General features: G+C 40.9%; 1 protein-coding gene across 4 annotated transcripts in view; it reads left to right on the forward strand.

Moving 5' to 3' along the window:
• The window catches only part of RRAS2 (RAS related 2), a 101499-nt gene that overhangs the window by 56919 nt on the left and 18409 nt on the right, over window positions 1–26171 (forward strand). For 3 of the 4 annotated variants that reach the window (XM_078058376.1, XM_078058375.1, XM_036119325.2), the window contains 3 exons: window positions 20503–20590; window positions 21441–21543; window positions 21715–21823. In XM_078058376.1, the coding sequence (XP_077914502.1) occupies window positions 20503–20590; window positions 21441–21543; window positions 21715–21823 (300 nt within the window). Of the gene's footprint in view, window positions 1–2287; window positions 2350–20502; window positions 20591–21440; window positions 21544–21714; window positions 21824–26171 lie in introns of those variants that run through there. The other variant, XM_036119326.2, reaches the window with a different exon arrangement.

A 26171-nucleotide genomic window follows, 5' to 3' on the forward strand; every position in this document is an offset into this window, starting at 1 on the left:
GTTCTCTTGTTCATACTGATGCATACCTCAGTGACAAAGTGTTATGTACACTTTACCAGAATTAGTTGCTTTTAGCACATGCCAGTGAATTGAAAGAGTAAGAATGTTAGGTTCTTATTTGTGATACGCTATTATTTTGTGAGCATCCTTTGGATATTGTACTATGCTGTAGTCACTTTTCATTATGTAAATGAGGAAATGGGGAGTCGGTGTGTTTAGGGACATAATGTTTATTTTAGTCTATGGTGATGGAAGAAAGGCCAAACTTCCTGCACAAAGCTTCTGCTTTAGAAGCATCTTCTTCTCAATTACTATTTTTTGTTATTTTTATTGGTTTAAAATTATCTGTCTTATTTATAAATAGCTCTGTGATTATGAGACTTTGGGTTTTCACACCTTTATAACAATAAATCAGATGTTTGCTTGAAAGGTAGAGTTGGTCTAGACGCCCTTTTCTTGCCCCCAAGTACTTGAATTATCAGCCTTGCAAAAATCCAGATGGAATCTTAGTGCTAGAAGAAACTGCTTAGTGAGTGGCTCTAGTTGTTTTCCGTAAGTTAAGCTTTTACATGTGGGTGATTAGAAAAGTCTTATCTGGGACCCTAATTAGTATTTTTCTGGAAATAACTGCCATGTACATTTTTAAAATAGTCTTTATTTAAGAAAAGTTGTAGATTTATGGAAAAATTGAGAAGATAAAACAAAGTTCCATGGGGCGCCTGGGTGGCTCAGTCCGTTAAGTGTCTGCTTTCGGCTCAGGTCATGATCCCAGGGTGCTGGGATCGAGCCCCGTGAACCCTGCATCAGGCCCCCTGCTCAGTGTGGAGTCTGCTTCTCCCTCTCCCTCTGCCTCCCCTCCCCCGGTTGTGCTTGCGCTCACGCATTCTCTCAAAAATAAATTAAATCTTTAAAAAAATCCCAAAAAACAAAGTTTCCATATACCCAGCATCGAGTTTCCCTGTTATTAACCTCTGATACTGTATGGTACATTTGTTATAATTAATGAACCAATATTGATACTTTATTATTAACTAAAGTTTATACTTTGTTCAGGTTTCCATAGCTTTTACCTAATACCTGTTTTCTGTTCTGGTATTCCATCCGGATACCACATTACATTTAGTTGTCATGTTTCCTTAGGCTCCTCTTTGCTGACTTCCTTTGTTTTTGGTGACCCTGACCATTTTGAGGAGAATTTATGAAGTATTTTGTAGAATGCCCCTCTATTGGAATTTGTCTGATGCTTTTCTCATGACTAGATTGGAGTTAACGGGTTTTTGGGAGGAAGACACAGAGGTAAAGTGCCATGCTTATCAGGTCACATCACATCAAGGGTATACATTGTCAACACGATTCCTACTATTGATGTTGACCACGGTCACCTGGCTGAGGTAGTGTGTGTGGTTTCTCTACTATAAAGCTCCTACCCTCCTTTCCCGCCATGTTCCATATTGTATTCTTTGGAAGGAAGTCATTGTCTGCAGCCCACACAGAAGGAGTGGGGATGCTGTGTAATTTTGAGTAAACCTATCTAAATGGCAGAACAGTTTAAAAATGTGCCTGGAGTTAGTGAAATTTTTGTTTTCAACAAAAACATCACTGTTTAACCTGCATTTCAGAGATTTGTTTTTGGCAAAAATTTTCATTCTCAGTGTTTTAATCTTCACTTGTTGTGTGGCAGCTGTTAGATGTTCCTCTTTACCTACTTTTTGTACCATCTATTTGATACTTTTTTTTAAAGATTTTATTTATTTGACAGAGACACAGCGAGAGAGGAAACACAAGCAGGGGGAGTGGGAGAGGGAGAAGCAGGTCTCCCGCCGAGCAGGGAGCCCGATGCGGGGCCTGATCCCAGGACTCTGGGATCATGATCTGAGCTGAAGGCAGACGCTTAATGACTGAGCCACCCAGGTGCCCCTATTTGATACTTATTTTTGAGAAAATGAAAGCGAAATGTGGGAGATTATTCAGAAACTCTTGAATAAAATTTGTTAGTATTTTGATCTTCATCTGTTGCTTTTTCTCTCTTAAAAACATTATTTCTAAAATTGAGGGCTTGCTTGATATGTAAATTAGGATTAGCCACCAGAACAGTTTAGGACCCAAAATGATCAAGGGAAAGCACCTTGTCGGAAACCCCCATGACAATAGCCTCTCCTTGTAGTTCCCATTTGTGTGTTTCAATTATAAGGCTTATGTTAAAATTAGATCAGAATTTCCATCGTAGACTCTCAATTTCATAGTTGTGTAACTGCCATATAAACTTGATTGTAAACAAAGGCCTATAATGATGGGCCTTATTTGAGCAATTAAGGTGAGAAATTGTGAGGACTGAATTTGATTCTAAAGGTGAGTATAAATTTTTTTTCTTACGATTTCCCACATTTTCTACAGTGGGGACATATTATTTTATAATTAAAAAACTAAACTAAAAATAATACAATTTGTTACAGTCTTGAGACTATTATATTATGTAATTATATATATTTCTTTTTTATAATTTTGATAATTATATTTCTTTTTGACTACTTTCCCCAAACTTTAGAAACTTAGAGCCATTTAAATCCATTTACCTTCTTTCACTTTTTGTGTGTTTTTTGACTGACTAAATCTTTCTAGTTCAGAGAACGAAAACTCGAAAACTGTTACTAAAATCGTGCGTCTATGTATATCTCTTTGTAATAAATTGTAATGCTGATACTGTGAAGGCAGCTCAGTTTTTGAGTTCTAATAGTTTGTGAATAGAAAAAAAAATCTGTTTTGTCCTCCATTTTTCTTGGGCTTATAAACTATATACAAAAATTATTTGCAAGAAGGGGGAGTTCAAATCTTATAGGTGAATGTATTAGATTCATAGGTCTCCTATAACAAATTACCACAAATGTAGCTTTAAACAACAGAAATGTATTCTCTCACAGTTCTGTGGACCAGAACCTTGAAGTCAGGTTGTTGACAGAGTTGGTTTCTTCTGGAGGTTCTGAGGGAGAATCGCCTTCCATGCCTTTCTCCCAGCTTCTGGTGATTTTTGACGTTCCTTGGCTTGTGGATACATGCACTTTGGGTCTTGTCTGTGTTTGTGTGTCTCAAATCTTCCACTCTTTTCTCCTATGAAGATACAATGGAGATCCTTAACTTAATCGTATCTGCAAAGACCCTATTCCAAATAAGGTCACATTCACAGCTACCAGGGTGTTAGGAGTTAGGCATCTTTTTGGGTGCCATAATTCAACCCACTACAGTGAGTAAAACCTTTTCTTGAATTTGCTAATGAGCACTGTATAAATACTTTTACTGGAGGGAAGAATAGTATCTGACCTATGTACATACAAATGTGATTCAAAATTTAGTTGCATGTTTATTTTCTCTTTGTGTGGTTTGCAATTGATGTGGCATTCTTGTACTGTGAAATTAGGCTGTGTGCATATAGACAAGCTGTAATTTGGGACTTTAAATGGTGTGAGCAAAGTCTTAAATTCTACGAACACATGCCATTTAGCTCTTGACTTTTAAAATCTACATATTTGGGTATTTTTGTAAGATGAATGTTTTTATGCTTCCTTTTGATATGAGCCATGTTTGTCTCCACTTAAAGGAGTTTAAATTTATCCAGTGATCTAGTCTGATTTGAATTTGTGTGCCACGTGGAGGGATTTCATAGAAACTAAGAATTGCTGGGTGGATAAATGAGGTTAAATAATCAGAAGTAAGAAGGGTAGTCCTTGGTGTGAATAGACAGAGCCACTTTTCTGAAAAGTGCTGCCCCATCCTTCTGGCATGTGGTTTGGAGAGAACCTCTGGTCAGAGCATTCTCCTTCTCTCCCACTTTGAGATGAAAGCCATGAGAAATTTAGTTCTTATTATTAGGATAAGAGGTTTAATAAAGCTTTTTTTTTTTTTTTTCTTTTCAAGTTCAGTTGTGCTGTAGACCCATGGGTACAGTATTTGGTAATGTAATTTTTAAAAACAAGCCCCTTCTTCCATCCATTCTGTATCCACATGAGTCTGTTTTGTAGTACTTATTTCAAAAATTGTCATCTTGGGGCTCCTGGGTGGCTCAGTCGGTTGAGCATCCAACTCTTGATTTCAGATCATGATCTCAGGATTGTGAGATCGAGCCTGCTTGGGATTCTCTCTCTCCCTCTGCCCCCACCCCCACCTCTCTCTCTCTCTCTCAAAAAATAAATTGTCATCTTTATTCTGCTTGCTTATGTATTGTCTCCACTACTAAGATGTAAGCTCCACAAGCGCCAGGATCATACCAGTTTTATTCTCACTCAGGACTGTACCCCAGCACTAAGTAGTAAATATTCAACACATATTTGTTGAATGAATGAACTTAATATACCATGGGTACTCTTAAAATCCATATTACAATGTTAATAGTCTTCATTGGTATCTATGTTTCTATAAAACGATTAAGCACATTTAGAAATGTATTACTGATAACTTTTTTTTTTTTTTAAGATTTTATCCATTTATTTGACAGAGAGACAGCGAGGGAGGGAACACAAGCAGGGGGAGTGGGAGAGGGAGAAGCAGGCTTCCTGCCGAGCAGGGAGCCCAACGCGGGGCTTGATCCCAGGACCCTGGGATCATGACCCGAGCCGAAGGCAGACGCTTAACGACTGAGCCACCCAGGCGCCCCTGTATTACTGATAACTTTCAAGTATAATTGACCTACATTTTCCTAAACATGGTTAAAGTGCTTTTACTTCTTTTTTCCTCCTTGGATCAATAGAAATCTTTCGCCACAACATCTTAAAGGGGATCGTAAGCAAAGTGTACGCACACACTGCTTTGATTGCCTCTGTGGGGTGGTTCTTGGCTAATCCCTGCGAAAGGAAGTATCAGAAAGAAGACTTCTGTCCATTGCATAGCAAGACTGGGAAAGGAAGGCAACAGCCAGTGTAGAATAAGATCAGAGAATCAAACTCCGCAGTGCTTTTCATTTCATTTAGAATAAAATCCAAGTCCTTAACCATGGCCTACAAGGCTTTGACTGCCTCTGTTAACTTTCTGAACTCAGGTACTGTTTTCCCTGTCATTCATTCTGTTGTAGCTGCACTGGCCTCCTTGCTATTCCTCAAACATGTTACCCAGACTCTCACCTTACTACCTTTAACATAATGTTCTCTCTGCCTGCGGTGATCTTCCCCCACATAGCAGCATGGCTGACTCCTTCCGTTGATCTAGGATTTTATCCTGAAATGTCACACTGCCAGCAAAGCCCTCTCTGGCTCTCTTATGCAATATCACATTCTCCTTGCTAGTTCCTGCTGCTGTCAGCCCCCTTTATTTTCCTTTAGAGTTCACATGACCTTTCCTATATATATTTTGCTTATTTATATGTTGATGGTCAACCCTCCACAAAACTGCTAGCCCCATGAGAGCTGTGATTCCATTCTCTGCTCCTGACTCATCGTAGGTGCTTGGTTAGTATTTGTAGATTGAGTGGGTTAGTGAATGAGCCTAAGGAAGATTCATACGGAATTTTTTTTTTTTTAAGATTTTATTTATCTATTTGACAGAGAGAGAGAGTGCGTACAAGCAGGGGGAGCGGCAGGGAGAGGGAGAAGCAGGCTTCCTGCTGAGCCGGGAGCCCGATACGGGGCTCGATCCCAGGACCCTTGGATCATGACCTGAGCCGAAGGCAGATGCCCAACTGACTGAGCCACCCAGGCACCCCTCATGTGGAAGTTTTAGAAGTTTAGTAGAACATGGGCTGTGAAAATCACCAGCCTCCTTTACTTCCAGTTTTGTTCCAACAGACCATTCATTCTTTGTTCTAGAAGAGATGAGAAATGAAGACAGGGTTTAGGATATTCGTAGGTGCCAGTGGATAGAAGGGAAAGGAAATGAAAAGGGAAGTAACTAGCCAGGCCCTGGGGAACAAAAGTTAACAGCTAGAAGCAAGTTGGTCAGCTACCTGCTTTATGGGGCAGCCTTTTGTTTCTAAGTTTGGAAAGGAAGAAAACCAATTCTTATTTATTTATATTTATTGATTGATCGATTAAAAAAGATTTTATTTATTTGAGAGATAGTGAGAGTGAGAGAGCACAAGCAGGGGGAGCAGCAGAGGGAGAGGGAGAAGCAGGCTCCTCGCTGAGCAGGGAGCCCGATGCAGGGCTCGATCCCAGGACCCTGGGATCATGACCTGAGTCAAAGGCAGACGCTTAACCGACTGAGCCACACAGGCACCCCAAGAAAACCAAATTTTAAATGCCTGCTTTGGACTAAGCCATGTACTGGGTACTTGACAGTGTCATTTAACCTTTTTTTTTTTTTTTTTAAAGTGTCATTTAATCTCCACAGTAGCCCTTTCAAATGAGAATCACTGTGGCCATCTGATAGGTGAGGAAATTGAGATTTAAGATTTATTTAAGAGATTTAGATAACCTTCCCAAAATCATATATCAGTTAAGTGGGATATCCAGGCCTGACATTCCAAAATCCGTGTTCTTTCTTATACTTAGTTTGTAATACCTAAAGGGGGATTCTGTATATATCAGTAATTTACATTTCACATAGTGGTGTAAAAACCTCAGAAGATTTTTGGTTGTCTTACTTGACTCCTTGTAACAAAGTTGTGAAAGTAGCTATAACCTCAGCTTCCCAGGTAATAGTACTTAATGATGTGATTTGCTGCAAATTCTATAGCTAGAAAGTAGTGGGAGCTAGGGCTGTAAGCAAACCTTCCTGACTTAAACTCTGATATCCTTTCCATTATACCACAGATATAAAACAAAGGAATTCTTGATAGCACCTATAAATTCTGTTGGACACAGTGTAGGAGCTAAATATGTCCTAATAAAATTAGAGAGCCGGAGTCTTTTAAAAGATCAGACAGAGCAAATTCCTCATTTACCCTAAGAGCCAAGAAAGAGGCTGACTCCTCCAGGAATACTCGTCTGGTTGTTGTAGAGCTGGGACTAGGATCTAGTCTTCCTCATACTCCTGTGCTCTGCTTTTATTACTAAAGAGTTTGTGTGTAATCCATCTAGGTCTTTCCCCTTGATTCCCTTTTTCATTCACATGTTTCAGATTTCAAAACCAACAAAAAATTTTCCCTCCCACTCCTGTCTCCCAACTTCCAGGTTGGGGTCTTCCCATAGGTAATGATATCTTGTGTATCTTTCTTGTATATCCTTCCAGAGATACTTTATGCACAATAAAGCAAATAGGTAAACTGCGCTTACTTAACCACATATCTTGCAGATTCCTCTACATTATTAGTACATGAAGTCATTCTTTTCTTTAATGGAAGCATTCGTATTGAATGAGTGCTTCATAATTTAAGCAGTCATTTACTGAAGGACATTTAAGTTGTTTCCAGTCTTTTAGATTAAAAAAAATTCAATAATGAATGACCTTGCACATGTCATTTCATATATGTACAGATGTATTGGTAGGATACATTTCTAGAAGTGAAATTGCTAGATCAAAGAGTATATGTTTTTTATATTGCCATCCTCAGACCTTTATTATTAATGTAGAAATGTTTTCATTTTGAATGAAACAGCTTTTAATTGCTTTTTCTATTTGGCAATAGCAGTTCATAATTTTAAAAATAAGTTACTTTAAGAGTGATGGGATTTATTTTTTTAAACTGCTGCATGTTGTATGCTTTGATGTTAATATGACAGATTAAAGAAAGTGTAATGGAAGCAGTATTGCTTTGGAGTTAGACCTGAATTTGGATCCCCGTTCTACCAGTCTACTGACTGTGACTTTTGGCAGGTCATGTAACCACCGAGCCTCAATGATCTCATCTGAACAACGATACCAGCCTTACAGAATTGTTGTCTAGAACTGTCGTATTTCATTAATTCTAAGACACATTTTTTCCTCTACATTCTGGGATCTTTGACATTGAGAGGCTCATAATCAAAGACATGCAGTAGTTGTTTTGGTGTTTTTTTTTTCTTCTTCCTTTCTTGGCACATAAGATAATGTTGGTCTTAAAATTAATGGCATCTTATTAGATTTGATGAAGTGGGGTGATGCCACAAACTGGCACAAGTGAACTGTGCTAGGTCATGGTATAGGCAGAGGGAGTTCAGTGTGATGAGGAAAGTTCAGGGGTGGGGGGGCTGGTTGAGTCTTAGGGGAGTGGGTATAGCAATGGAAGTTCTTTTCCAGGCAGCAGTCAGCACAGCAGAACCACCACACAGTAAAAGGATAGTGCAGTTGGTTGATGGAGGACAAGGCCAGATGTTACCCACAAATCTGGGTATATGGAAGTTGGAATTGTGGCAGATTGTTGGTGGGTAACAGGACTTTGGCTCAGGGTTGAGATTAAGGAACTGTGTGCTAATTATAGCAGGAAGACTTCAAAATAATGGGGCTATGGGAAAAAAATTTTGCAAATGATACATCTGATAAGGGATTTGTATCCAGAAAAAAAAAAAATATATATATATATATATATATATTTAAAAGATTTTATTTATTTGTCAGAGAGAGAGAGCGAGAGCACAAGCAGGGGGAGCTGCAGGCAGAAGGAGAAGCGGGCTGCCTGCTGAGCATGGATCCCGATGCGGGACCTGATTCCAGACCTTGGGATCATGACCTGAGCTGAAGGCAAACGCTTAACCAACTGAGCCACCCAGGTGTCCCTATATCCAGAATATATAAAGAACTCTTACACTGAACAATAAAAAGACAACCCAATTTAAAAGAGGGCAAAGATTTGAATAGACATTTCTCCAAAGAAGGTCCACACATGGCCAATAAGTATGTGGAAAGATATTTAACATCCCATTATGGAAATACCAGTCAGAACTGCAAGGAGGGGCACCTGGCTCAGTTGGCAGAGCATGTGGTTCTTGATCTCAGGGTTGTAAATTTGAGCCCCACGTTGGGTGTAGAGATTATAAAAAAGATTCTTAAAAAAAAAAAAAAACTGTAAGGAGATATTACTGTACACCCGCTAGGATGACTAGAATCAAAAAGACACATGTTCTGCGACAAGTATTGGTGAAGATGCTGAGAAGTTAGAACCCTCAAACACTGTTGATGGGAATGTAAAATGGCACAGCCGCTTCGGAAAAGAGTTTGGCAGTTCTTCAAGTTAACGGTATGATCCAGCAATTCCTGTACTAGAAATGTACCCAAGAAAAGTGAAAACATAGGTTCACCGAAAAGATTGTACATGAATGTTCATGGCAGCATCATTTATAATAGCCAAAATGTAAAAACAACTCCAATGTCCATTACCTGATAGATGGGTAAATATAGTATGACATATCCATATGATGGCGTATCATAGCAAAGGAATGAGAAATGAAGTACTGATGTGTGCTATGACATGGACAGATGTTGAAAACATATGCTAATAAGTAAAAGAAGCCAGGGCGCCTGGGTGGCTCAGTTGGTTAAGCGACTGCCTTCGGCTCAGGTCATGATCCTGGAGTCCCGGGATCGAGTCCCGCATCGGGCTCCCTGTTCAGCGGGGAGTCTGCTTCTCCCTCTGACCCTCCCCCCTCTCATGCTCTCTCTATCTCATTCTCTCTCTCAAATAAATAAATAAAATATTAAAAAAAAAAAATAAGTAAAAGAAGCCAGACACAAAAAGACCACGTATAATATGATTGGATTTACATGAAATATCCTGAGCAGGCATGTCGATAGAGACACGAAGTAGATTGGTGGTTTAGTGGCCCTAGGGGTGGGAGAGGATGGGGGGAAGGGGAAATGCCTGCTGAAGGGTGTGGGATTCCTTTTGGGGTTGGTGAAAATGTTCTGGAATTAGATCGTGATGACCGTTGCACAACCATGTGAATTACTAAAAACTGTGAACGGTGTACTTGAAATGGGTGAATTTTCTGGTATGTGAATTATATTCCAGTAATGCTCTTAAAAAGAGGGCCTACTTCTAGGAATGGCCTGGATTACTTACCTGGAAGATTATCTGCATAAGAAAAGAGATAAGAGTAGAAGCAGCCAATTGTAAGAGCTGAAATACATGTTGATTGGGAAAGCGGGAGAAGGAGGAGGAGAGATGGTGATGTCCGGGTTGGGAATAAAACAGTAGCAGTTATCAGCATTGTTACTGTCCTGCCAACGTCAGATGAGTAAGAGCTAATAACAATGCTGAGACTCTGAATGTGGATCTTGTAATGGTTGAAAATGCTTCTTGCCTAAAGTCCGTATTGGCCCCAAGGTCTTTGTGGTGGGGACTCCCATCATGGGGAGGACCCTGATACGGAGAGGAAGGATACAATGATAGAACCCAGGTGAGGCCTGGACGATTACGTGCCCTAGAAGTCAAAGACTGTCTTCTTCGTCTGAAATGTCGCACAGAGGCCAGTGTTACGTTGTTTAGGCAGCTTTGGTCCACGTAAGGGTGGAGGTAAGGAAGGCTAATGTAATGTAAGTTAATAGCTATCAGGATGGAAAGGATGGGGTGGATCTGGAAATTCCCTAGGAGACAAGGTTCAGTCAAGGCAAGAACCGAAAGACACAAAAACTTGGTGTTAAAGGGAATGTCATGGGATTTACTCACATTTCCCATGGGGATAGTACGAGCTATTTATTAATGTCCACATATCATTCACAGGCTTATATGGCCCTCTGTGTATTACTTCTGTCTGTGCCAGTTGTCATTGTGCTTTAAAAAAATTAAATCTTATCCTTAAAACTTCATTTAGGCTTTGTACATTATCTTTCAAAATAGGATTGCAATTCCTGGAGGATGAGAGCGAATGAATATTAAGTTCAAACAAGAAAAATAAACTTTATTATGCTGCATGATAGAGGCTGCTGGCTTACTGTTGCTTACTGGTTTCTGAATATTACGGCAGCTCTGCAGGATGAGCGTGTACTTGTATAGGCAGTACCTGAGTTAAGCCTGTCGTACCTACTAAGGGTCTGTATATATGAATAGTGGCTGTAGCCATGGCAGGGCCCCTCCTTTCCTTTTATCAAAATCTCTCCAGTGGTACTGTGAGCTAAACATTTCTGTCCACCCAATAGGTTAGTTTTACAAGTTGTGATAGGGTTGGTGGAGGGAAGTGAAAGAAGAAAGAGGAAAACCGTTCTCTTCCCTTCTTTCCTTTTGAAGCCTTGGGTTTGGAAGGATAAAAGCTTTGAAGAGTAAGCTGACACTCCCTTTGGGGAGCTGACATCATGAAATGGTGGTTTATCCCCCCTGAATAATTTTCCTTTCACGGAGTCTGAAGCTTTTCTTTTTCTTTTTGACCTTTGCCAAAAATGTTAACTAAAGATTCATTTTGGTTTAGAATTTTGCTTTTTAAAAGAGCAAGCATCACTTGAAGGGTTGGGGTGAGCTCCTACTGCAGTGTGCTCTAATTTGGACTGGTAATTTTCCACCTAGTGCCTCTGGGTGAGCTCTAGGTCTCCTGAGGGGATTGTTAATTTTAATTTGAGAGTGGCAAGTGGAAGGAACAGTGGGCAGAGAGGTAAGTGGTTTTGTACCTAGAATGTTATCAGAGGGAAGCGAATGCTAGGATAAGAATGAGGTAGTGGAGAGTTAGGGAAGGATGATGTGGCTGGGGTGTCTGGGGGGGTGCCCCAAAGACAAGCTTTTCCTCCTTCTTGGTGTAGCTTCAGCCTGGCTCTCTACACTGGGAAAGGAAGGGAAATTCCCTTTCCGTCTCTTCTTGGGCCAAATGCCTCTGCTACAGAGGTTAGAATAGAACTCAGGGTTAATATGGCTCAGGACCATATTTCAGTGGTAGCTTTTGTGGTCTGGCCTTATGGACCTAAACACAGATGAGAACAGTTTTTACCTGGGGAAATGAGCACTGACTGACTTAGAAACAAACTTTTGAAATAGAACCAGTTTATAAGTTGACTTTATACTGTACTTTTTCTTGTTGCATACCAGGCCCATTGATCTTCACATGAGGTGTGAATATCATCCCTGAGATTGCACAGAAGTCACATGAAAGGCACACAGTGGCTTTGGACAGTCTGAGACAATTAGCAACATTGACTGGGTGGAGGGGGGGAAGTTTTGTTAAAAAGAGACTAAAATTACCGGACTTAGGGTACTTAGGGTAGCCTTTTATTCTGGAGGATCCATTATGGGGATCTCCATAATTATACTTGTTAGATTAAATGAAATACTAATTCAGTCAGGAAAAACTGTGTCCTTGCCTGAAGGAATATCAGGCATATTGGAAACATTTGACATCACAGTAAGGGAGGGTGTTGCAGGGAACAAAGGTTCTCTGTGACTTGACAGCTGCTGTTAAACAGTGCCACCAGGAAGAGCCTGACGCTGGCCCCAGCTGCCTGAAGTTGCTACAGCCTTCTCTAGTGTTACCAGAGGAATTTGCACTGCTCTTGTGTTAGCAGATAGAGGCTGCTGATGGATCGCTAACCAGGTCCTTACTGTGCTCTGGGAAGTCAGTTTCTGACCTCTCAGTACAATCGTCTGAACTACTGGGTTTCCTAATGGCCGGTATTTTGAGGTTCTAACTATGTACAGAGTACCTTACTTAACTCCAAAGAAGTTCTAAGAAGCATAAGCTACGCGATGGATACATGAGATCTAGTTGGAAATAGGCTTTAACTGGAACTCTATAACTTATTTTAGTTTCTCTTGAAGCCCAGAGGCTGAGAGTAAAGTTACCCTCATATTTCAAGGACTTGCATAGAGGGTGGCCTTAAATTGGTTTTGCACATATCTTTTTTTTTTTTTTTTTAAAGATTTTATTTATTTATTCATTTGAGAGAGCGAGAATGAGAGAAAGAGAGAGCACATGAGAGGGAGGAGGGTCAGAGGGAGAAGCAGACTCCCTGCTGAGCAGGGAGCCCGATGTGGGACTCGATCCTGGGACTCCAGGATCATGACCTGAGCCGAAGGCAGTCGCTTAACCAACTGAGCCACCCAGGCGCCCGGTTTTGCACATATCTTATCTCCAGGAAGTAAAAGTATGGAGAATTAAGGGTTCTAAAACAAGGATGTTTTTGGAGAGAACTGTTAGTATGTGGTGTGTTCTGTGTCTTTTCCCACCTCCACACACAGCCTCTGGAGAGGAGGATGCTTCTCTTAAGTCCCTTTCATTGAAGCCAAATAATAGGGGAGGCTCTAGTAGAATCATTCTGAGAACTTGACATGTATCCCTTGGTGTTTGGCAGAGCATAAGGAATAGTATGTGAATCTGTGGGTCCCTAGCAGAGCAGAAAGAAAGAGGGCTGTATAGTTAGTAATCTGCATTTCAGAGGGCAGCAATGTTTCTTTGAGCTTCTGGATGGAACCAGGGTAAAACCTTCTAAAGAGGGACACTGTGTGTGACCACCTAGAAGATGATACGAACCAGGAGGAGGTGCCTGTGGAAACCCTAAGGATTGAGGGTTAGAGGTGTAAATGGTCAGTTCTCATTCAAGTTCTGGGAATTGCACATGGAGGGTCCCATGTAGGGACTCTTCCAGGAGACCCATAGAAAGTTAGCATGGACATTAGATTTCGTTGGTGTGGCCTTTTCAGTGCCCCTTACTTCTCCCCACTCCTTCAGCTCCAACCCAGAAGGAACCAGAGACAGCCTTGTTAGAAGTTGAAGAGGTGCAGAAACAGATGGGGAAAGACAGACAATGACTGGTATCACTCCCCCCCCCCCCAGCCCAATTGCAGACTTTTCAGCTCTAGCTCAGAAGGGGAAAAAAGCTTTTTAATTTATTTATTTATTTATTTATTTATTTTTTTTTTTTTTAAAGATTTTATTTATTTATTTGAGAGAGAGAGAATGAGAGAGACAGCAAATGAGAGGGGGGAGGGTCAGAGGGAGAAGCAGACTCCCCGCTGAGCGGGGAGCCCGATGCGGGACTCGATCCAGGGACTCCAGGATCATGACCTGAGCCGAAGGCAGTCGCTTAACCAACTGAGCCACCCAGGCGCCCCAAAAGCTTTTTAATTTAGATGAGTATTGACTAACACACTGTACTACACATCTTTTTTTTTTTTTTTTTTTTTTTAAAGATTTTATTTATTTATCTGACAGAGAGAGACAGCGAGAGAGGGAGCACAAGCAGGGGGAGTGGGAGAGGGAGAAGCAGGCCTCCCGCTGAGCAGGGAGCCCGATGCGGGGCTCGATCCCAGGACCCTGGGATCGTGACCTGAGCCGAAGGCAGACGCTTAACGACTGAGCCACCCAGGTGCCCCTGTACTACACATCTTAATTATCGAAATCATAACGTCTTGGGGCTGACAGTGATTGAACAACTATTTATAATCAAAGAATGGAAAAAATCAGGAGACTTGCGTTAGATTTCATTCAGGAGCAAGGAAAATCTTGTCCACAGAAGGGCTTTGAAGGAAAGTTTTATGCTTGTACCCTGTTGAGTTTAGCTCAGTGCATCATTTATACATTCACATATATGCATATATGAAAAGATAAGCAAATGTAAAAGGAAATTGTAAGTACCAATTAGAAGGCATACATAAAGTTTGGTGTACAGATTTTCCAAAGCATAACATAGAATATGTGGGAAAATCTAGACCTATTGTCTTAAGGGTAAGAGGAATTCGGGCATGCTGAGATTGTTTTCTGGTTGGAGTGTTGTAGGTTTGCAAGAGGAAGTAAGGTACAGATTGCTCTTCAGTAGCTACGACTTGTAAGAGCCTACTGTGTGTCCTAGGTTGTACTTTGTACTCCACATACATTATTTTTACTTCTCACAACAATCCTGCAAGCTTAGTATTATTTCCATCTTTTTTTTTTCTTCTTGAGAGAGAGAGAGAGAAGGGGGTGGGGTTGAGGGAGAGGGAGAGAATCTTTGAAATATATTTTAAAATTTATTTTAGAGAGACAGTGGGGTGGGGAGGGGCAGAGGGAGAGAGAGTCTCAATCAGACTCCACGCTGAGTGCAGAGCCCGATGCAGGGCTCGATCTCACGACCCTGAGGTCATGACCTGAGCCGAAATTAGGAGTCGGACGCCCAACTGGCTGCGCCACCCAGGCGCCCCTAGTATTATTTCCATCTTATCAGACAGTGAAACTGAGGTTCAGACAGGTTAAATGAGGTGCTCTCATTTCCCACAGGTAGTGAAAGTAGAGAGCTGTATTCTCGTCTGACTTACATCTCAGGCTCTTTCCACTCCACTCTGCTGCCTCCCTGGCGGCCCCCCACACTAGGATACAGTGGTGGGGTAAGGCTGCATAACCTCAGCAGATGCTCCTAGCCAGGAAGAGAATGGGGTGTACACAGCACTCACTGGCCACTGCAGCTCCTCAATCCCTCTGGTCAACTCCCCCCGCAACCTCTTTCTGGAAGGTTTCTTTTTTCCCATGATCCTCCAGAGCCACATCTAAAGTGGGCACTGGGACAGGACCTCCTTAAATTATCCCTGTCCTTTACTCTTTCTGTTGAGAAAATGGGCTTTAGAGCTGTTAATCAATTTACCCAAGGACTCAAACAGTTAGGAAGTGGAAGTGGCATCTGGGTTTGAATTTCAGGTTTCTCAAACTCTGGAGCCCATACGTTTTCTTCTCATCGTGTTGCCTCCAGCAAAGACTATAAGTGCATGTATTAATAGAAAATGAGCCCTTAGGAAACCTTATGTTTTAGTTTATTTTATCATGATTTAAAAAACATAGGTTTTGTGGATAGAATTAAGAATAGGAAAATACTGACTTGAAATGGAGGGGGCAGAGAACCAAAGAGTTCTGTATCTAGAATGTTTCATGATGTGGATTCTTTGTGTAGTGTGGGGGAAGAAGGGTGAGCTGAACAGGATGTCAAGAAAAGAAAGTCTCCCTTTCCTTTCTGTACCCCATGTTTTTAGAGGACTCCTGAGACTCTTCCTGAGACTGGCACTATGCTTAGAAATGCCCTTTCATTTGTTTACGACTCCCCAGTGGCACCTTAGGGTAGTAAGCAAGGGTAGTAAACTTAACCAGAGTGCTGGATTTACAGAGTTTCACACATCTCCAGTAAATTACCCATCCCATTGTGTAGACCAGGCACCGCTCTGTGGCAGTGCTCCGGAACTACACTTTCACCAGTAGCTGGGCGTCAGGAGAAAGTGGGATCTCACTCCTGCCCCCTAAATGCAGAAGTGGCCTCAGCTCATTCTCTCTCCTCCCCTTCCCCTTTCTTTTCTTTCTTAAGGCAGTTTCTTTGAATGGGAAGATAGTGAGCTGGCAGTTCTCTTAGGCCAAGCAGAATTCCTGATGTGCAATCTAGTGGCATATAATCAGGAATACTGTTCCTGCCATTACAGCATAATGCTCTTGCATTATTAAGGGCTTCTGACAACCTTACCCAGACCAGATTTTATCAAGGGGAAATCGACTCCCTGTCTCAATGGGATAGCTTCCCTAATCCTAAACTTTTCTCCATAAATCTTAACAACCTTAAGGAGACTTATGTACATTTGCCCTTCGTACTACCTGGAAGGCATCCTGCCCTTTGAAAGTAGGCATTCCCTTTCTTTCTGGCTAGGGTCCTTCTCCATGCATCCTCTCCTGTGATACCAAGAAAGCACGTTACTTTCTCCTGCCCCCCTTCCCCTTTCAGTGTGTTCTCTACTGTCTTCTGCTATGCAACACTGTGCTCTTTTTTTTTTTTTTTTTTTCCCTTGCTTTCTGCTATAGAATATCCTTTCTGGACTGTGGTTGGCAACTTCTTTCAGCCTCAGGACCAGAGACTGTTTTCTTTTCTGGCAACTTGCTGGACTATGTTTATAAGTCAATGTACACATAGTTCCTGTACATGACTACAGTCTTTAAGCCACTTAAATTTTGTTGCCTTCTGAACTAGCATGGTATTGGCATTTCATGCCTGTATATTTCACACTCCCCACTCCCTTCACCCCCAGTCGCAGCACTGGATGTTGTGTAAAAAGCAATGAGGCTCTGTGAAAGTTGGGCCTTGTCCCCGTGATGCTCCATAAATAACTGTCAAACAAATGAATGAAACCAGGAGAGCAAGAGCAATTGGCTGAGGATTTCAAGTAGTAAAAAAATAAGGCTTCTTATGATGAACAGTACAGATCAAACTAGAAGGCTTTGCATGCTGTGTGAAGAAAGCACTGAATCCTGTAAACAGCAGGGAATCATTAAATTTATGTATCTTACAGAGGTCTAATTTGTATGCATACAAAAAAGTGCACACATCGTGTGTACAGCTTGATGAATTTTTACCTATGTGTATCTGTGTACTTACTGCTCAGATTCCAGAAAAAAATCTCTAAAACTTCACATGAGGAGATTGTATCTTGACTCACAACATTTTGGATGCCAAGTGCCACGGCTGGTCTGTGGTATAACCAGGATTGGAATTATTACAGCTGTTCCCAGGATTAGCAAGTCTTTATACTTGAATAAAAACACTTGTACCATCTAATTGTGTGACATAAATACTGCAGCGTGGTTAACGTTTATCAATCATCAGCATGTCTTGGCACTTTATAGGCACTACTTGAATTTATCTGCTCCACGAGGGTTTGTTACTGTCCTGTTTTTTTTTTTTCTTTAAGATTTTTATTTATTTATTTGACAGAGAGAGAGAGAGCACAAATAGGCAGAGTGGCAAGCAGAGGGAGAGGGAGAAGCAGGCTCTCCGCTGAGCAGGGAGCCCGACACGGGGCTTGATCCCAGGACCCTGGGATCATGCATGACCTGAGCTGAAGGCTGCCGCTTAACCCTGAGCCGCCCAGGCACCCCTTACTGTCCTGTTTTACAGATGCTAAAGGTTAGAAAGGTAAAGTAACTTGCCTCCGGTTCTACACTTAGAAAGTAGCAGAATTAGTATCAAATCTAGGACTGTCCATCGCCAGACTGATTTCTTGTTGGTGATCTGCTGCCCTAAATATCTGGTACCTAGGTTAAAGCAACAGAAATGTTATGTCTTTGTGGGGGGAGGTGATGATTATATTTGTTACCTGCACATGAAGAATGCTCTTTTTAGGCACATTCTGACCTGTGGCTTACAAGCATTATGAGAGAGAGGGGGGTGTTGGATTCCATGTCAGTCAGGCCCTGGAGCATTGTTATTTGGATGGGTTTTTATGAGGGAGGAAGATGCTTTCTGGCTACCTAAAATCAATATATAGAAACAAAATGATGGTCTCTATAGTCACAGTTTGAAAACAGGACACAGTGAAGATGAAATATGGACCTAAATACCAGAAATTCCAGCAATTAGTTTGTCTCAAAAACATCAGTGGAATACGTGTGTGCCAGTGTTTGGTAGCAAAGTGGCAAAATTCTTATAACCTTAAGATTATGATGGGGCACCTGGGTGGCTCAGTCGTTAAGCGTCTGCCTTCGGCTTGGGTCGTGATCCTGTGGTCCTGGGATCGAGCCCTACATTGGGCTCCCTGCTAGCGGGGAGCCTGTTTCTCCCTCTGCCTGCTCCCCCTACTTGTGCTCTCTCTCTCTCTCACTGTCAAATAAGTAAATAAAATCTTAAAAAAAAAAAAGAGTCCCAACTCTTGATTTCAGCTCAGGTCACGATCTCAGGGTCGTGAGATCAAGCCCCGCATCTGGCTCCATGCTGGGTGTGGAGCCTGCTTGAGATTCTCTACCTCCCCTTCTCTCTCCTGCTCTCTTAAAAAAAAAAAAAATTACATTTGAAGAGCTAAGAGGGCCAAAGAAAATGTGAAACTTCCATAGTCACTAAAAGGAAAAATAATTTATTTTAATGGCCCTCAAAATTGCTTAAACCCAGTAATCTTCTACATATGTTAATGTCTTAATTCTGTCTCATAGTGTAAAAAAAAAAGTCACATTGAACGAATTTGTTACCATGCATGACTAAAATATATTTAATATTTGTCCATTATTTTTTCAGATGAAGTGGGAGGGACAGTGCAGCACACTTCAGCACATTTAGGTATAAACTGGGAGTACTCAGTGAATTTCAGGTTTTACAAGATGAAAGCATGGCAGGAAGTATCCCATTGCTGCCGAGAAACATGTTTCAGGAAACTAATCTTAAAAAGATATAAACAGCATGCCTATCCAACTTGCTTGAGGGAAAGACTACAGTTTTAAGTTGTTTAGAATAGTGTGTAGAAAGATACTGTTGCCAGTTGTATCACTTTTAGAAGAGATGTGGGTGCCGAAAAGCAAGTTCAGGATTGTTTTGGTATCTGTTTATTTTTAAATGGGGATGGAGTGGTGATGGAGATGGTTTTCTACTCAAAGCTGCTCCTGTTGGTAAATGTTTCTTTTATAGACTTTGAAAAATCATGCATTTAAGTGAAACCATCCAGAGGGAAATAGGATTATGGATACTGAATTCTGTCATTAAAGCTAATCCTAAAATATAAATAAAATGTGGAAAGCGTCCTTTAAAAATAAAATATATCAAGTCATAGTAGCAAGCAGATCAGTGTCCTACCCCCAATTCCCCAACCAGGGGTTTCTTTACTGTTTTGTTCAGAGTTCCTACTTCTGAGTAGCCTACGGTGTTTGTGTATATCACATGCCGGTGGGGGCGGGGGGGGGGTGTCACTTAAGAATGCAGTGTCCCTGGAGCCAGCAGGTCCAGCTGCCAGGAACCCTTGCCTGAAGAATGGCTGAACCCCTTTGGCTCTGGTTCCCAGCATCAAGCTGCCTTCCTCTAAGTCATTCCCTCAGAACTGGTAACGAGCCAGTGGGAAAGTAGGCTTTGAGGAAGTCAGTCAAGAGGGGAGAGCAAAGGAGATGCTCAGAACAAAAGAAGGATGATGTCAGTGTCCTAGTTAGTGCCCTTCTGTCAGAAGCGGGAAATAAGTTCTCTCTCAGATTCTTAGTGTTGCCATTGTTTTCTTTTTAAAAACTTTAAAGAAATTGTGAAGTGTAATACACAAACATTTTTAACTGGCTCACTGAGATTCTTCCCTTCTTGCTCTGCTACCTTAACTGTCCTTGCTTCTGGTGATGATTGCAGAAGATAACAGTTGGGAGGCTTTGCTAACAGAAGAAGACAGAAACAGAAGTTGAGATGAAAAACACAAAAATATCAGTGAAAGAATAAGTTTGAGATCCCTGCAAATAAAAAAAAAAATCTGAAATCCCATTTGCTTACGATGATACACAAGGCAGCTGAATGGGAAAAAGACAAGGTGCAAGGAAAGAAGGGGAGAATGAAGATGAGGCATGGAATCTTCCAGGCCCCTATTTGTTGTCTCCCTTTGTTTCAGACTGCTTTGTTCTCAGGACTGGTGCTTACCACTGAGTTGCAAATAGACCTGGATTTATAACTGACTGTTTTTCTAGTTTTTGAAGAACATGAGATCTAGATATATATTATCTTGGGTATATGTAATTATGAAAACATTATTGTATATAATTATGAAAAAACTGTAGTAGGTGTTTTGCAGTCTTCTTGCATATTTCAGATAGGAAAATTCAGAGCTGTTTAGTACCTGTTCTCTACTTGGAAGCTGCTCGGAATAGATTTCATTCAGTGGGAAACCAACATAGTAGTTTAAACCATAATACTTGAAAATATTGTTATTAATTCTGGATAAGTGGGATTTGATTAAAGTTACATTGGTACTTGGCAATTAAACATATATTTAAAAATAAGATTTTTTTCTTACAGTCCTATTTTGTAACGGATTATGACCCAACCATCGAGGATTCCTACACAAAGCAGTGTGTGATAGATGACCGAGCAGCCCGGCTAGATAGTAAGTAGTCTTCCTTTATTTGATAGCTCGCATATCCTATTTTTAAAAAGTAAGCTTGGGTGTTTTGCTAGTTGCATAAATTTTAGATGGTCTTGAACATAAGCCCACCTCTTTTCATTAGTTTTGATTGATGAATCAGCATTTAAATATTCCTCAGTAAATGTAATATAAAACAAGAATTGTGTTGATCTTGTGCTGGTGAAACTAATCATGTCAGTGTAACTTGTTGAAGTTGTATTTTTGGGGACATTTGGGAAAAAAACATGAAGTTTCAGCTCTTCCTGCTTTCTTGCAAATGTTAAAATGGGTGAAGTAAATATAGAAAAGATTGAATATTTGTTAACTTGCTTAGAATTTTTAGCACAGAGGCGTTAGCAAATAGGGTTTTGTGCTTGGTCACACACTCCGTGTCTCCACAAAAGATAGCCCTGTTCTTTTAATTTACATGATTCTTTCATTCACAGAGATCAAGAGGTACGTTAGTACTTGCACTTTAAGTGTGGTGTTGGTGGGAGTAGACCAAGATTTCTTTCCTGAATTTACAGGTATCTTTTTCAGTTCTTTGCATGGAGGAGAAAGAGATCCAAGTGACTTCAGAGGTGATCTGACTCCATCTGCCTAGATGTATTTGATATTTTTAACCTTGTAGTTGGTATGCTAATACATTCTAGCTACGAAATCAACCCGTACTGATGAAGACCCTGAAACTGTCTGCTGTGAGATATGTTTGTCTCTAGCGTCGAGAATAAAGCACTCCGAGGAGAATGCCATGTCTTTATTGCACTAAGTCGGATGTGCTCTGAAGGACCCACGTTCATTGGGCCTGCCCATGTGTTGTTTTTCTCTTTAGTTCTGGATACAGCAGGACAAGAAGAGTTCGGAGCTATGAGAGAACAGTATATGAGAACTGGCGAGGGTTTCCTGCTGGTCTTTTCAGTCACAGATCGAGGCAGGTTTGTACCAGTATTAAAATGTAGATCTTCTGTTCATGCCTAGATCACTATTGTATTGAATTGGACTTCTTGTTTTTAGAGAAAAAGGTAAAGTAATAAGATACTAAATGGGGTGTGAGACTAGCCAAGTTCTGATATTTGAGCAAATTGATTTGTCTGTTTCTGTTTTAGTTTTGAAGAGATCTATAAGTTTCAAAGACAGATTCTCAGAGTGAAGGATCGTGATGAGTTTCCAATGATTTTAATTGGTAATAAAGCAGATCTGGATCATCAAAGACAGGTGAGAAGGAATGTTGCTCGTGGGAATCCCATTGTTGATAATTGTGTAGGTGAGTAGATGTGTTTCATGAAACCATTGAAAGTGCCATGATCAGAAGAACTGCCGAGCTTGGCACACTGGATCTGGGGAAATCAGATTCTCACATATATTTACACAGAACTTCAGTGGACCCTGTAAGCCTGTAAGTATTTGTACCAGCTCCATTCACATGTTATAATTTCTTGGATAATCTCCAAAATTCTAATTCAGTTAGCTCATCTTAAAGTTACCCTTATTACAGGCCAAGTTTATTCAGTGTTAATGCTAAATTACTTTCATTTAGAGAATAGTTTTGACCTGAATGACAGTATTTGGGTTTTCCCTGAGTTCCTTCAATGACAGAATGTTCTGTTCATTCTTTACACTGGCAGGTTCTAACACCAGTAACCTGTAAGGGAAGAAGATTTTTAGCATTTAGTTGTAGGCTAGATTATACTCGCTTGTTTCTTTACCCACTTATTTCACATTTAATTTTTAAAATTTGGAGTATATATTGCCCACTCATCTTTTTGTGGGCGAGCAGAACAAGGTCAGATGTAAATTAGTGCAGGCTCTCCATTATTTGGGGTTTCTTTTTGTGTCTTTATTTCTTTTCAGGGTTTAGCCTCTACCCCATATCTGGAATATAATTGTTTAAGTTGTTTCTTAAATTTTGCTGGTATTTAAGTTGTCCTTTGTTTTTATATAGCTTTGTGTTAACACTTTTAAGATTTTGTTTGAAAAGTACAAACATCAAGAAAAATGGGTTGATAACAGCATTGAGGACAGCCTTCCATTTTGTAGTTAACTATTTAAAACAAATCTTTGATTTGTGTGCTCTATTTGTAAAATTTTGTTGAATATATACCAAGTTTAAAACATGGGCTTAAGAATTAGAAATGTTTACTGGTGATACTTGATGTAGAATAAATTTTACTGGTAGGTCTTTTTAAACTCTGAATTATTATAAAGTTAAGGTGAAAAAATTTGATCTTCACTCAAACCAGTATAAACTTTTTGAAATAATTTAGAATATGGCATTGTTCACATCTTAAGCCTAGAGTAGATAGTCCCATCTATGTTTTAATTTTTTATTTTTGAGGTCATTTCCTTCAGGGTTTGTGAACCTAATTATATTTATTAAATGTTGCCAGTAGAATCTGTCTGCTGATCTTCTCAGTCCTTTATAGTACTAGAAACACTTGTATATGTCACTGGATCTGGGGAATAATTGCAAAGTAGCTCTGCAGTGAGCAAGAGGCTCTCCTCCCTACCTCTTCTACCCCACTCCTGAGTGCTTTCTGCTCTGATGATGGAAAAGGTTTTTCTCAAACCTTTTCATGGTTGTATACAGCTCCAGTAACGGAATAGGTGGGAGGACTGGGTCCCGTAGGGTAGGCGGTGGCGGGTCAGGGAGAGCGGGGAAGCCTATGTCCACCAGAGCAAACAGGCCCTACCACGATGGGCCTGGGACAGAGGGTCTGTAGGAGTTATATCTAAGTCATCTCTATACTGAAGATTGCCAGTGTTTGTGGTATGGTTTCCTCTGTCTGCAGATAGTCAACATATTATGGCACTTCTACTTTGTTTCACACCATGCGCTTATAAAATTTTTCATTTAAGTTTTTTCCTTTTTATGAGAAGAGTAAAATAAAAAACAAAGGTGATGAGAGAAACAACGAAGGGAATGATAAGTTTTATATTTCCATCACCCTGAAGATATGCAGTTAGCTTGGAGTAAGTTCTTCTATATACAGTTCTCTGCTTTAAACTGTATACAAGATAAATTATGTATACGCTGAAAGCTCAGACGTGTATATCCAAGGGAGAAGAGCAAGTAGCGGAGATCGGACTGCTTAATTTTCGCTCATTCCTGTAGATTCTGCTCTCTGAAGGATAGGCACTGAGAAAAACTGGATTCCTGCTTCTGCTTCATCTCCTCTGGTCTAGGTTCCTTCACACCTGCACTCAGGCAGGACTCCTGCACTTACGGGAGCCTTGAGTGCTGGCTGGCTGCAAATCCTACTGCCTTTCCCTCGTCCATTCATTTCCCACTTGTTTGCATGATTCTTACTCACTTTCTCATTCTTAAACTGACAGCACTTTCTTCCCCTTCCTCACTCTCAGCTAATGATGAGTAATATTTTCCTATTTCACTGAGACATTTCTGCACGTTTCCACCTCCACATGTACTAACCTAAGTGCACATGTACCCCATCAATTCTGCCTTCCCCCACTTAGGTGGCTAAACTGTTCACCTGTGTGTGCCCATCCTCTCTAGTAGGTACTGGGTCCCGTTCCTTCTCCCCGGCTTGTAGGCCTCACCCCAGCAACGGTCCCATTCCACTTGTTCTGTTTATCTGCCGCACGATCATTCCTGCCAGCACGGATCTCCTCTTTAAAACAGAACGTAGCTACGGCAGAAGCTTGTTCTTAATCTCACATTCTTCTCTGTGTACCTTTCTGCTGCTTCTGTCAAGCACAACTCCTTAAAAGTGTTATCTACACTTGCTCTCTCTCCTCTCTTTCCTGCCATTCTTGCTTGCCCTGACCTCAGGCATGCAGCGCCCGAGTCAAGGTCACCATTTACGCAGACGTCAGTAACATTTGACACAGTTGCTCAGACTCTCATTTTTGAAACACTTTGTTTACTTAGTTCTGGGACACCGTAACCTCTGCCTCCTCCCTCCTCCCTTTGCTGATATTTCCTTCTCTCTCTCTCAGGTGTCTTAGGGCTCAGATACACCTTCTCCTAAGGCTCTGGATGTATAAAGACTACCATGCTTCACCTCCCAGCCTTTGAGAGCCGTGCACAGCACATTTGAAATTGAGGTGCTATGCTAAAGGTTTTTTACCTTTGTAAAGTCTCTTCAGAATTAAAGGTGTTGCCTAGAATGTCTTAGCACCTTCCCTTGCTTTACCAACAGCCTGGACAGGCCACAGGGATCCCATAAAAAATTTCTTCCCCGTTCAGAAATGCTTACTTACTTACTTACTTCCCCATTCAGAAATGCTTACAGAACCCCTAAGAGGTTCTTACTCAGTAACCAGTCTGGCTTGCTTCGTTATTGACCCAGTTCATTGTTTTCTGCCTTTGTCTTAGACACAATCCTTTGGACTTTTTCTGGTTTCTAGCTTGTTTTCTCTTAAATAACAAATGCCAGTTCTCCATGTTCTTTGAATTTGTGGGTCTGCCCTGGGCATTCCTCCTACTGATCCCTGAAATTCTGAACCTGTCTGGGAAGGGAGATCAGCCAGAAGAGATTTTGCTTACTTTCTTTTGGCTTCCGGATCTCTAGATTTGCTTCTTCCACCCACCCACCCACCCATCCATCCATCCATCCATCCATCCAATATTTATTGAACCCTTTTTCTAGACACTAATGACAGAGCAATAGAAAGAACAAAGTCACTGAAGTTTACATTAAATAAAAAGAATTTGAATGGTTAGCGTTATCACACACCTAGTCCCTTAGAGATACATTGATCATTTTGTTTATCCTGTCAAAGATGTAGGAGGAAAACATAGGTAAATGACTTGTTTGTGCTTACTGAAAATGTTAAAGTAGGTAAATATGATAGCACACTGATTCTGAAATTTAATACAGCAGTATGTGGGCTTGGATTGTGGGCTTCGTGATAGCTCTGATTTCAAGTTTCTTGTCCTTGACTCAGCCTTGCCTAGAAACGGACGGTTTTGCTTTTTGTTTTTACCTCCTCTTTTCTCCCCCAGCTTACCTTAGCCTCCCCCTCTCCTTTCCCCTGTTAGGTGCTAGTGGCCACTGTTAATTTGAGAAAGGAACCCATTACACTTGTAATAATACCTAAGTGTACTAACCCCCCCTCTGTCTGTTAGTACCTTGACCACAGTCTGCCCCTGTAGCCTCCTAAGAAAAGGACATCACCCCTACCTGCCAATAGTAGATTAAGGGTCCTCTTCTCGCCTTACCTGTTTGTGCCTTGTCTGCATCTAAAAGATTTGTAAACCATTGAGTTTAAGTAGCATGAGGGCTTCTCAGTTTTGAGCGGTTAGTTTTGTTCATGCTTTGTCCTTAGCACATAGAACAAAGATATGTACTCAATAAATATTTGCTGAATGAATGATTCAAGGCATCAGTGAATCAAGCCGTGGTATTAATTTGATGATTCTTTCTGTGCAATAGATATATATATATATTTTTTAAAGATTTTATTTATTTATTTGACAGAGAGAGAGACAGCGAGAGCAGGAACGCAAGCAGGGGGAGTGGGAGAGGGAGAAGCAGGCTTCCCGCCGAGCAGGGAGCCCGATGCGGGACTCGATCCCAGGACCCTGGGATCATGACCTGAG

The sequence above is a fragment of the Halichoerus grypus genome, chromosome 11 (assembly GCF_964656455.1).
Source record: "Halichoerus grypus chromosome 11, mHalGry1.hap1.1, whole genome shotgun sequence".
NCBI classification, from domain to species: domain Eukaryota; kingdom Metazoa; phylum Chordata; class Mammalia; order Carnivora; family Phocidae; genus Halichoerus; species Halichoerus grypus.